The 12,161-nt window shown below is 46.4% G+C and overlaps 1 protein-coding gene across 2 annotated transcripts in view; it reads left to right on the forward strand.

Moving 5' to 3' along the window:
* Window positions 1-12,161, forward strand: part of NHERF1 (NHERF family PDZ scaffold protein 1) — a 61,912-nt gene that overhangs the window by 35,030 nt on the left and 14,721 nt on the right. For both annotated transcript variants that reach the window (XM_061616081.1, XM_061616080.1), the window contains exon 2: window positions 4,622-4,783. In XM_061616081.1, the coding sequence (XP_061472065.1) occupies window positions 4,622-4,783 (162 nt within the window). The remainder of the gene's footprint in view (window positions 1-4,621; window positions 4,784-12,161) is intronic.

A 12,161-nucleotide genomic window follows, 5' to 3' on the forward strand; every position in this document is an offset into this window, starting at 1 on the left:
AAGGTTTTTTGAGTTAGGCAGTGATGTTGAAAAGAGGGAAGAAAGCAGGAGTGATTTGGAGGTATAGTTCAGAAGTGTGGGTTTGGTCCTCATACTGAAATCCATGGGGCTGAGCAAGCGCATGGAGACAACCTGCTCCTGCATTCTGAGTGTGCCAGAAGATGGCACTCTGTCCATGCTTAAGTGGTACTCTGCAAACCCAGGGCAGAATCCTGGAATATGTGGAGTGGATAGACTTCTGGGTTCAGCTCTGGTGAGTCTTGGTACCCAAACTGAGTATGAGTGGGGACGAAAGGGACAGAGGCCTTGCATTCAACGAGGAGGAGGAAAGTTATGAGAAGAATGTTTTTGGTGAGGAGTTTCTGGAACGATAATTAGGGGAAGTGCTAGCACGATGTGCTCTCTGGCTTTAGAGTTTAGTTCTTTATTTTCTAAGAGAGGCTCTGGGAGATAGGCCCCCGGTTTGTAAATCTTGCTTAATTCTAACTGTGTGGGGAGGGGCTCAAACTGCAACATGCTCAGAGGCATTCAAACCATTTCTGCCTAAGGATTCTTTGCCATGAGTTCTCTACAAAGGGAGTTGTAGTCTAAAACATCTGGAGGGCACCAAGTTGGCAAAGGCTTGTGTAATAAATGAGTGGGATTTTACTGGGGGCGGAGGGAACAAACCGTACAAGGCTTTCAGTGATTAAAAGGAATTATAGCCTGCACATCCATAACTGAAAATAGTAAAACTGTTCAGTATCTGTTTCTGAGACTCCCTAGTGCCTACCATCTCATTGCAAGGACCATTTTAAATGTGTCTGTTCTCTGCACAGAGAGCACTTTGGATATTTCAGCAGGTGAAGAGTTCTTGTAACAAAAATTGAGGAATGTTTGAGGAAAATAGCTTGAAATGCATCTTAATAGAATTTTGTTTCCACACCATCCAGACCTTTGCTTTCAAGTAAAACTAGAGTCCCAGAGATTGATCCAGAGATGTCAGCCATCCTTGATGGCTGTCCAAATTACAGTATTCCCCCAAGACAGTCTGGATGAAAGCAATAAAAAAGTGTGTCTGGTATATGTAAAGTGAAGCCAATACCCTGCTTTCCTCAGCACTTTGATTTAACAGAAGGAAAAGCTGTGGGAGGTGTTAGTATCTTGGAGAAAACCTCACTGTGGAGCTGGGTGTTGCTTGGCTTGTTTTAAAAAGTGCTTGTAACATTTTCTCTATCCAACAGATTTTTATTTTTTTTTAGAAATTGCACATAAGCATTGGGAATGTACAATTTGGGGTTCTAGAGGCAACTGACTGCCAACTAAAATGGCTGGCCTATTGACATAATAGCGATAGCATACTGTCTTCTATGGTTTTCAGTGAATCACAAGCCTTGATCTCTATGAGGATTCCACTCACCCTTTGTATGGTGCCAACATGGAACTCCAAGTACACTTCTCCATCTTTCTGTCTGATGGATGATGTTTATTTCTTGCGCTCAGTTTGAGACCTGTCATCATGTGTTGATGCAGTGACCTTCTACTTGCTGTCTATTCGTTCTTGCATCAGACTCTCTTGAACTATTGCCCTTATCTATGCATTCTTTGATGAAACATTTTCGAAGACTATTGGTTTGAGCCATAATTAGCAAGCTAGGTCAGGCTGGCTTTTTTCCATTGGGTCATTTCATTCCCTTTCCCCAAACCCACTCCTCATCATCTGAGTCTTTCCAACGGGAGGACACACAGGATGACTTCTTGTGTCCCAAGTCCATAGGGAGAACTTGGAGGGTAAGGTAGGAGAGAGGCTGCAGATCTCACCGTAGCTATAACTCATGCTGCCTCCTTGCATACCAAACAAGCTGTTCTGGCAAGTGGCACAAAGCAGGTGTAAACGTTGGGTCTCGTTCAAAACCCCAGCATGCATTATAGGCTGTAGTATAATTTGATGTATACTTGTACATTCTGCAACCTAGCAAGCTGTACATGAGAAAGATTCACTCTTGGCAAAGCCCATGGAGGACATGTGTCGGTAGCGTTGCCAGGTCTGTGCCTTTATTTCTAAAGCTTCAGGGCTGAGGTCGTGCTCGGCAAAGAGGTGAGCAACTGGGTGTTTCCAAAGGGAGGCCCATCCACTTATATTCTGTGAATCCCTGAGGTTCTGGAGCATAGGTGAGGAATCTGTGGCCCTCCAGATGTTGCTGGACTCCATGGTTGCATGCTGGCTGAGGCTGATGGGGTCTGGGGTCTGGCAACATGAGGGCCATAGGTTCCCCGGCCCTGTTCTGGAATAAGGGGCAGCTGTTTAATTTAAAGTCTGCCCAAACCCTTATACCACATGTTAAACATGATGGTACACATGTGTTTTCCAGCACTGAAAAAAATCTACCTGAAGTAGCCTCCCACCTCCCATAGGATTTGGTATAGGGCTCTCACAGCCTTGAATCTGATGATGAGGAGCTGCTTTGGTTGGTCCCCCCAATATAAAATATCAAAGCTGAACATGGAAGAAATTCTAGCATTGATCCTTGAAACTTCTCATGGGGACAGTTCCTACCTTCCACCCCCCCAAGGGTCTAGTGGGCTTTGCTTTCTGTTCCTTTGTAGGAGGGTCATTGCCATGTAGGACTGCCAGATGAACATCTAGAGGGGGCGTCTCTTTTTCAAGACCTCCATAATTGGGATAAACTTTATATCAGCATGAGCAGGGGAGGAAAGTGGGTTTCAGTAGTGCTCAGGAAACCTGAGAAGTGGGTGGTAGATCCCCGGGGCTTTTTCCTAAAAGAGGCATCATGGTCAAGAGAGCATCTGACACACTTATTGACCTCATTCTTTAAGTCATCTGGGAGGCACCACATCAGTTGCAGGAGTTGGTGTTCTCTGAGCACACGCACCATCTTGATGAGTGAGAAGGTGGCTTTGGACTCAGCCCTGTATGTCAGTGGGATATGCTGCAGTTACTGTGTTTGTTTCCCTAAGGAAACTCATGTGCTGTGTCATTGGCTTGGCTTCCTTATCTGTGGAGGATGAAGTTGGGAAGGCTGCTGGGTGTGCCAGCTCCTCCTCTACCCTAGAAGCCTTCAGTGTGGCAATGACTGCTAATGATGGGTTCCACTGCCCAGCTGTTCTATCCCCATTTTAGGGAGGAAACATGAGGCAGGGTGGCCCAATGGGTGAAAGAAAGGCAAGAAGGGGAGGTCTTTTACAGTGTCTGCTGTTGCGGAGGTTATCAAAGCTCCCAGTAAACACTCAGTTTGAGTGCTAATCCTTGGCAAATGGAGCTGGATATACATGTGAAATGACAGATTATTTAATTCATTTTCTATTTTTCACACACACCCCAAGCTTCCAGAGCAGTTATAAATGTCAGTTACACTTACGATCTAACAAACATGACACAAAAGGAAAAAGGTTTGGAGGGAAGAGGAGAAAACAAATTCAATTTCTTAGCTATTCGGTTAGGGAGTTCTTGTAATGAGTAGCTGCATAGAAAGATTTTCAGGAGAGGAAAAACCAAAAGTTGCTGGTCTTTCAGCAGAGCTGATGGAGAGGCCCTGTAGAGTTGTGCATAGAAAGAAAGGGGAACGAGAAATTTTAACTTCTAACTTGCTTGAGAAATTTTAACTTCTAACTTGCTTGCCTTGGCATTTACACATTTGCATGTCAGAATTGTAAAAAAAAACCCTTACTTGCTTGTTGCATCGTCTTTGTGTAGGATAAGACTAATTGTGAAAGTTCTTCCAGTGCATGCTGGGGGCTGAATGGTCTGGTTATATTCTATCCCCAAAACAATTCCAGACTTTTGGGTTGAATGATCCAGATTATATGCCAAGAAAAGCCCAATTACTGTATGTGGCCTGTATATTATGCAAATTGTCATGCTGCTTGTTCTCTACAGTTCTGAAATGTTTGCTGTTCTCCATAATTTAGTCTGGTTTTGCTAATCATGGGAGGAGCAAGAGCATCACAGGTTCTACTCTTTTCTCCCATCTCTCTCTTCCCAGTCCAATTCACTTGTTGGCAGGTGCCTACAGACTTATAAGCCTACCTTCATGGCCATAAGGGCTAGAAACTTGCTTTTAAAAATGAAAACTTTCTTACCTAAATCCAACGTGTTTTTATTCTTGTGGACAAACGTGACCTATGTATAGCCATGTCTACTTGAGAGCAAAGTATGTGAGATGGCAAGAGCAATTCTAGCACATAAGGATTTTTTTCCTTCTCATACCTATCAACATGTGCTGATAAGAGGTATATTATAAAGTAGCAGGATATTGCCCATTTCTGTACTGATGGGTTTCTACTTCCCTTCCCTAGATCTCCTGTTGTTTTTATGTGGGTATTCAGCAAACACAAATAGGTGAGGAGTGCAGTGTTCATCAGAAGTACTTCTGTCATTATACTTTCGTGAGTATTAGGATCAGGATGCAAAGGCCAGGCTATCCAGTGCTGGTAATCCTCTGCAGACCCAGAGTAGTACTGCAGGGTGATTGAAGGCAAGTCATACCTCAAGAATTAGCATTTGTATCTACAGAGATACTGGCTCCATGTGGTTCTGGCTGTACTATTTGAAAAGAAATTGACAGAGACACCTGACTAGATGGTGAAATAATGAGAAGCATCTTATGTGTCTCCCCTTTAGAAAGAGTTGCGGCCTCGTCTCTGCCAAATGAAGAAGGGTCCCAACGGGTATGGATTCAATCTCCATAGTGACAAGACCAAGCCGGGCCAGTATGTCCGTGCCGTGGATCCAGACTCACCAGCTGAAGCCTCAGGACTGCTGCCTCAAGACCGTATCATTGAGGTATAGATTGTGGGATGCACTGTGAGGGGCTGTGAGGGTGGGCGTGCGTGAGTATGAAACAAGATCACTCAAAGTGGTGGTGTGAAAATAGGTCACCTACCGTCAAGACTACAGAGACTGATATTATTGGGGTGACTTCCTGTGACGTGCAACTCTGTGGCTGTGTTCAGACATAACAAGCCTTGGTTTGCTACAAAAGTGAACCGCGGTGAGCTGCTGGCTTGCATACTTCCCCTTCTTTCTCCTCCTCCTCTTCAGTTCACTTTTCAGTGCCTGCTTTTAAATAAACTACAGCTTCCTTTTATCTCCCAACACAGCAGTGTGGTTAGTAAAAACAAAACCAGGATGTCAAAACAAGGTATAGCTTTCTTTGTGGATAGGCCACTGTTTCCTGAGACTTGGTTCACCTGGAAACTGCAGATGCTTCTGCAATCTTTTCCTCTCACAGACAAAAGAGAAAGAGAGAGGAGCATGCAAACCGGCTGATAGGGCTGGTGCTCCTGTCGAAACCCTGGTTGAACTGTGGAATACAGAAATGACCCGGGCGGTTGACACAATTGCTCCTGAGCGCCCTCTCCTGTGTAGAGCTCATGCGGCTCCATGGTATACCCCAGAGCTGAGAGCGATGAAACAATATCGGAGACGGCTTGAGTGCAGATGGAGACGAACTCCTAGTGGATGCAATTATACACTGGTAAGTGCCTATGGTAAGCTGTATTTAGGGGCAGTGAGGGCAGCAAAAAAACCAATATTTTGCTGCCGCTATCAAATCATCAATCTGCTGCCCAGCGGAGCTCTTCAGAATTGTCTGGGGGCTATTACACGTTGGCACCAGGGACATGGTAGAACCATCTGAGGCCCACTGTAATGAATTTGCTAGGCACTTCCAGGATAAAATCTTTAGCATCCGCTAGGACTTAGACTCCAGTGTTATAGCAGGTGAATCAAGCGAGGTGTCCAGAGCACAGCCTTGTCCCGATTCCTTGGATGAGTTTCAGTTGGTACAGCTTCAGAACGCTGACAAGGTGCTTGGACAGGTTTTTGCAACCACTTCTGTGCTGGATCTTTGCCCTTCTTGGCTAATAAAAGCTAGCAGGGATGGAACAGCTGACTGGGCCAGGGAAGTGATTAATGCTTCTCTGCGAGAGGGAGTGATCCCTGGCTGCCTGAAAGAGGCAGTAGTGAGACCACTCCTGAAGAGACCCTCCCTGGACCCAGAAAATCTTAATAACTACAGGCCAGTAGCAAATGTTCCATTCCTGGGCAAGGTCCTTGAACAAGTGGTGGCAGGCCAGCTCCAGACATTCTTGGATGAGACTGATTATCTGGATCCATTTCAGTCGGGTTTCAGGCCTGGTTTTGGCACTGAAACAGCCTTGGTCGCCCTGTATGATGACCTCTGTTGGGAGAGAGACAAGGGGGAGTGTGACTCCGTTGATTCTCCATGATCTCTCAGCGGCTTTCGATACCATCAACCATGAGAAGACTGGCTGAGTTGGGAGTGGGAGGGATTGCATGGCGGTGGTTCCGCTCCTACTTGGCGGGTCGGCTCCAGAAGGTGGTACTTGGGGAACATTGCTGGGCACCCTGTACTCTCCAGTATGGGGTTCCGCAGGGGTCAGTTCTGTCCCCCATGCTGTTCAACATCTACATGAAACCGTTGGGTGCAGTCATCTGGAGCTTTGGAGTGCGTTGCCATCAGTATGCTGATGACACGCAGCTCTGTTTCTCCTTTTCATCTTCTTCAGGTGAGGCTGTCAATGTGCTGAACCGGTGCCTGGCTGCGACAATGGACTGGATGAGGGCTAATAAACTGAGGCTCAATCCAGACAAGACTGAGATGCTGCTAGTGGGTGGTTCTTCTGACCGGATGGTGGATGTCCAACCTGTTCTGGATGGGGTTGCACTCCCCCTGAAGGAGCAGGTTCGTAGCTTGGAGATTCTCCTAAACCATCTCTGTCACTTGAGGCTCAGGTAGCCTCGGTGGCATGGAGTGCCTTCTACCAACTTCAGTTAGTGGCCCAACTACGCCCCTATCTGGACACGGATAACCTGGCTTCAGTTGTCCATGCTCTGGTAACCTCCAAGTTAGATTACTGCAATGCACTCTACGTGGGGCTGCCTTTGAAGACGGTTTGGAAACTGCAGCTCGTGCAAAATGCAGCGGCCAGATTGGTGACATGGACCAGACAGTCCAAACACATAAAACCGATTCTGGCCCGCCTGCACTGGCTGCCTGTATGTTTCTGAGCTCGATTCAAGGTGCTGGTTTTAACCTATAAAGCCTTACATGGCTTAGGACCACAATACATGATGGAACGCCTCTCCGGACACGAACCCACCTGTACACTCCACTCCACATCCAAGGCCCTCCTCCGGGTGCCTACTTGGAGGGAAGCTGGGAGTCTGGCCACAAGGGAGAAGGCCTTCTCAGTGGTGGCCCCCAAATTATGGAATGATCTGTTTGACGAGGTGCGCTTGGCACCAACACTGTTATCTTTTTGGCACCAGGTCAAGACTTCCTTTTCTCCCAGGCATTTTAGCATGTGTTTTTAAATTGCTTTTTAAAAATGTGTTTTTTAATTGTTGTAAACTGCCCAGAGAGCTTCGGCTATGGGGCATTATACTAATGCAATAAATAAATAAATAAACCACAGGCTCATGCATGGAACAACAAACAATGGCTTCGCTTGTTGCATCTGAACTGGGCCTGTTTCATTTTGCATGTGTGGCTATTGCAACCAGGCCCTGTGTCACCCTTCCCTGTGGTGTTGTGCCACAGAGTTTCCCTCCTTCCTTGTTCAGCAAACCAAAGAGTGAATGGGTAACAGAGTTTCATGGGGACGCCAAAGGTGAGTTAACAAAATTAGAGTAACCTAGCTGTTTGCTCATCTCTTAGTGAACTGGTTAAATGTAGCTTGTGATCCAGGTTAACATAGTAACAGTGAAGACAGGCTCTGCCCGTGTTCTTCAAAATCTTTAAGAACATAAGAACATAAGAAGAGCCTGCTGGATCAGGCCAGTGGCCCATCTAGTCCAGCATCCTGTTCTCACAGTGGCCAGCCAGGTGCCTGGGGGAAGCCCACAAGCAGGACCCGAGTGCAAGAACACTCTCCCCTCCTGAGGCTTCCGGCAACTGGTTTTCAGAAACATGCTGCCTCTGATTAGGGCATTTCATTTTACAATGAAAATTAACTGTCAGTGAAATTTGTGGGAGTTCAGTTCCCATTTCCTAACTTGAAAGTAACTTTTGTTTTACAGCTTTTCCCACTTTTGTTCCAGCCACCTAAGCTGGTAGTCTGATTTACCTTAAGTGTGTGTAATTCTTGTGTCTCTTTCTCAGGTGCCTTGACTTGGGCATTGGATTGGTGGTTGTGGGGAGGGTTTTACAGCTACTTTTTCTTCTGGGACCCCAACCTGTGGAGAATTCTTATGGGCAGCAATGCTGCAGTGTGGGTTGATGCAAAGGGATTATTTTAGCATGATTGATCCCCTCTTTCCCGCCCCCAATTATTACTCTGTTGCCTGGCAACAGGGCCCATCTGGCTCTTCTTGGCTAGGCATTTCCGGGAAAGATCAGAACTCAGCAGCTCTAACTTCATGTTCCTTGCTCAGAGTCTGAGAGAGACTTCCCAGCTGATTATATTAAAGCACCATCAGACAAAAGGTACCTGCCCTGAAGAGCTTACACATTTAGAATGTGCTATGGAGAGGGGCACCAACAGGAGGGAAGGTACAAAAGTAACTAGGGAATTGTAGGCATCCGTTTTTGTTCACTCCTCTACCAATGCAAATGACTCTCGGCATTGAAACCACAACGGTATCCATTTGGATAGTGGCAATTTGGGCTCAAATCCAACAGGACAGAACCTTTACGGAGCAGAGGAGAGGTTTCCCGAGTAATGCAATGTGTTGAGAACTGGTGAATGATTCTTCAGATCAATTTGTGGAACTGTGGCTCTTGAATATAAGCAGAATTCCATTATTGGGTCATTTCACTGAAAGGCTTGTGAACTGCCGAACCAGAGGAAGATTAGTTGCCCTGGCACCAATTACAGCCAGATCTTTAATGCTGGAGCCATTCAGGGATTAGCAGAGAAGCCAGCAAAACCTCATTAAAATCAGATTTTCCTGAAGCGATTAGCACAGGATTGCACAAACAAAGCTGCCAGGTGTGTCTGGCCAGACATGCACACAGGCTACATGACAGGCCTGCACCAAGCATGTGACCTTGTGTACGAACTGATAGTAAAACTACCTGGCAAACCTGTGTGCGCAGACGGTGAAGAGGCCTGATGATACTGCTTCCTGCTGGCAGACTTGTTATTGTAAGTTCAGGATGCCCGTCTTACCTCTTCCGTAGCTCCACTGTTCTGTCCAAGGGTAAAACCAGCATTACCTGCTATGCCAGAAGATTGGGCAGACAGTGTTTGGGCTAGTAAATACAGAATCATAGAATTGTAGAATTGGAAGGGGCCTATAAGGCCCCTGAGTCCAACTCCCTACTCAATGCAGGAATCCAAATGAAAGCGTACCCGACAGGTGGCCGTCCAGCTGCCTCTTGAGTGCCTCCCATGTTGGGGAGCCCCCCACCCCCCTAGGCATCAACACAGGCTGTTGATTTATGGTGGGCAGTTCTCCCTTCCTGTCTTACTCATTGCTGCTCCAGTTAATTCTTTGATGATGGGAACCGTCAGGTTGGGAGCAAGTGCTCACCTTAAAAAAAAAAGTGTGAGCTTGGCACTCATAAGAACATAAGAGCCCTGCTGAATCAGGCCAACAGCCCATCCAGTCCAGCACTTGGTTCTCACTGTGGCCAACGAGATGCTTATGGGATGCTTCCAAGCAAGACCTGAGCTCAACAGCACCCTTTGTGGTTCTCAACAACTGGTGTTCAGAGGCATTCTGCCTCCAACAGTGGAGGAGGAACACAATGATGTCCAATTGCATGGATGCCTTGCTTGTGTGACTTCTACTAGCACCCTTCAGGGGTGCCGGCATCACCTGGGCTAGCACCTTCATGAAGGTGGAAGATAGAGGGCACCTGTCTCTGCTTGCCAGTGCATGAACCAGAACTTATTCTCTATGCTCCTGTCCCATCTGTCTCTCCCACCTTCTTCTTTCTAGTACACATGCTGTTCTGTCATAAGTTTAACCACCACAAATGAGATAAAGTATACCTTTTTTCCATGGGCATATGCATAAGTGATTCCTCTGCCTACGAAACCTTGTGAAGCTGCCAGTGTAAGGCCAATGATCCATCTAGCCTAGTATGCTCTCCTCTGGCAGCAGCTTTTCAAGCTCTCGGGAGCAATCTTTCCCCTAGATCTGTTGCCCAGGTCCTTTTAACTGGGCATGCTGAGGACTAATCCTGGGACCTTAGGTACAAAAAGCATGTTCTTTGTCTCTGAGTTGCAGTCTCAAAAATATAGCCTGTTGTCTGTTACCCAGAGGCTACTTGGATTTTCTGAAGAATGAGCGGACAACAGCTACTAGGTGTTCATGGTCATGGTTCACTCCTCTCCCCTCACCCCCCGGAAGTAGATATTGCATCCAAATTGTGTCATCAGCATATTTCGAAGTATTTCAGCACTTGTGAAGGTCTCAACCAGAGGTGTCAATGTGATGCCCTCCAGAGGTTGTTCAACCACAACTCCCATCATCCCTCACCATTGGCCACACTGGCTGGGGTTGATGGAGTAGAACATCATCTGCAGGGCACCACATTGGCTTTCTCCAGTCTAAGCAATTGCACAAGCCCCAAGAGTCTGCAAGACCGTGCCTATGTAGAAAAACAAGCTCACTTGCAAACTGTCCTTGAACTCGAGCAACTGGACTACCATGTCATTGTTTTAAACCATGGAATGCAACTCTGCTTCCAGTTCTGAAAACTGATCACAGCCCGGTTTCTGGTGAAGCTCATAACAAATTAGAAATCAATTATCTCTTGAGTTGCACTTGATGTAAGAGGCCACAGAAACTGGCATCCAAGAAATGAAACTATTTTGAGCCTTCCCTTAAACTAGAACTGCTTCTGCAGTGCTTTATTTTGTTAAAGTCAATGATGCTGGCACTTGAAAATAGATGCAAATGCTTGGGATGTTGCTAATATGAGCAAGAGTAATGGGATCTGCAGAAGGTCAAATCTGGAGATACCCAACACCCACCTAGAAAGAATTCTGGTTTCCTTTCATTTCTGTGCAGTGGCAGGTCTACCTTGTTCCTGCTGCTGCTGTAGTCCAGCCATACACTGTCTCTCTCTTGACCCAACTGCTGTGTCATGGCAAGGTGCTGCTCTCCTAAGATAACAAAAATGTGGTTCTGGTTGGCTTTGTGCTCTGCATCAAAATGATCTCAGGGCAACTTTTCCAAGAAGCGCAGAACTCTGACCCATAGTGGTTTTGAATGATAAAATAATCCGCACCAGACTGTTGTAGCCACATTTCCTATCTTTTTCCTTGAAACTTGAATCAGTGGTACATGCTCTGGTGACCTCGCGTTTGGATTACTGCAATGCGCTCTACGTAGGGCTACCTCTGAAGACAGTTCGGAAGCTACAGCTAGTGCAAAATGCGGCAGCCAGACTGCTAACAAGGACCAAGCGGTCCGAGCTTATAACACCTGTTCTGGCCCGCTTGCACTGGCGGCCAATATGTTTCCGGGCCAGATTCAAAGTGTTGGTATTAACCTATAAAGCCTTATACGGTGCGGGACCACGATATCTTGCGGAACGCCTCTTCCGATATGAACCGGCCCGTAGACTACGTTCTACTACGAAGGCCCTCCTCCGGGTTCCAACTCATAGGGAGGCCCGGTGGGTGGTGACAAGATCTAGGGCCTTCTCAGTGGTGGCCCCCGAACTATGGAACAGTCTCCCCGAGGAAGTCCGCCTGGCGCCGACTCTGCTTTCTTTCCGGCGCCAGGTTAAAACCTTCCTATTCTCTGAAGCATTTTAATTTAAATTGATTTAATTTTAAAAATGTTACTGTATTGATTTTAGATTGTATTATTTTGTATTATATTGTGTCATTTATTGTATTTCCTATGTTATTGTATTTCTATGTTCACCGCCCAGAGAGCTATTGCTAGTCGGGCGGTATATAAATTTAATAAATAAATAAATAAACTGCTGGTGATGGGGTAATGGTATAGAGTTACTGCAGACCAGTGCTGAGCTTTGGCCAGGGCCAAAATGTCAGAGGTTCTGAGGTCCTGATCAGTAGGCTACTTAAAGTGCTCAGGAAACTCCTTAATTTTCTAGTGGCATCCCTTCAGTCATGGAGGTGATCCAGATATTTTCTGGCTCGATAGTCCCTGCCAAAGGGTTTACCACTGAAGGTGTCTGTCTCCATCCTGGAAGGCTCAGAGTGGTCATGGA

This window comes from Rhineura floridana, chromosome 3 (genome assembly GCF_030035675.1).
Source record: "Rhineura floridana isolate rRhiFlo1 chromosome 3, rRhiFlo1.hap2, whole genome shotgun sequence".
Taxonomy (NCBI): Eukaryota; Metazoa; Chordata; class Lepidosauria; order Squamata; family Rhineuridae; genus Rhineura; species Rhineura floridana.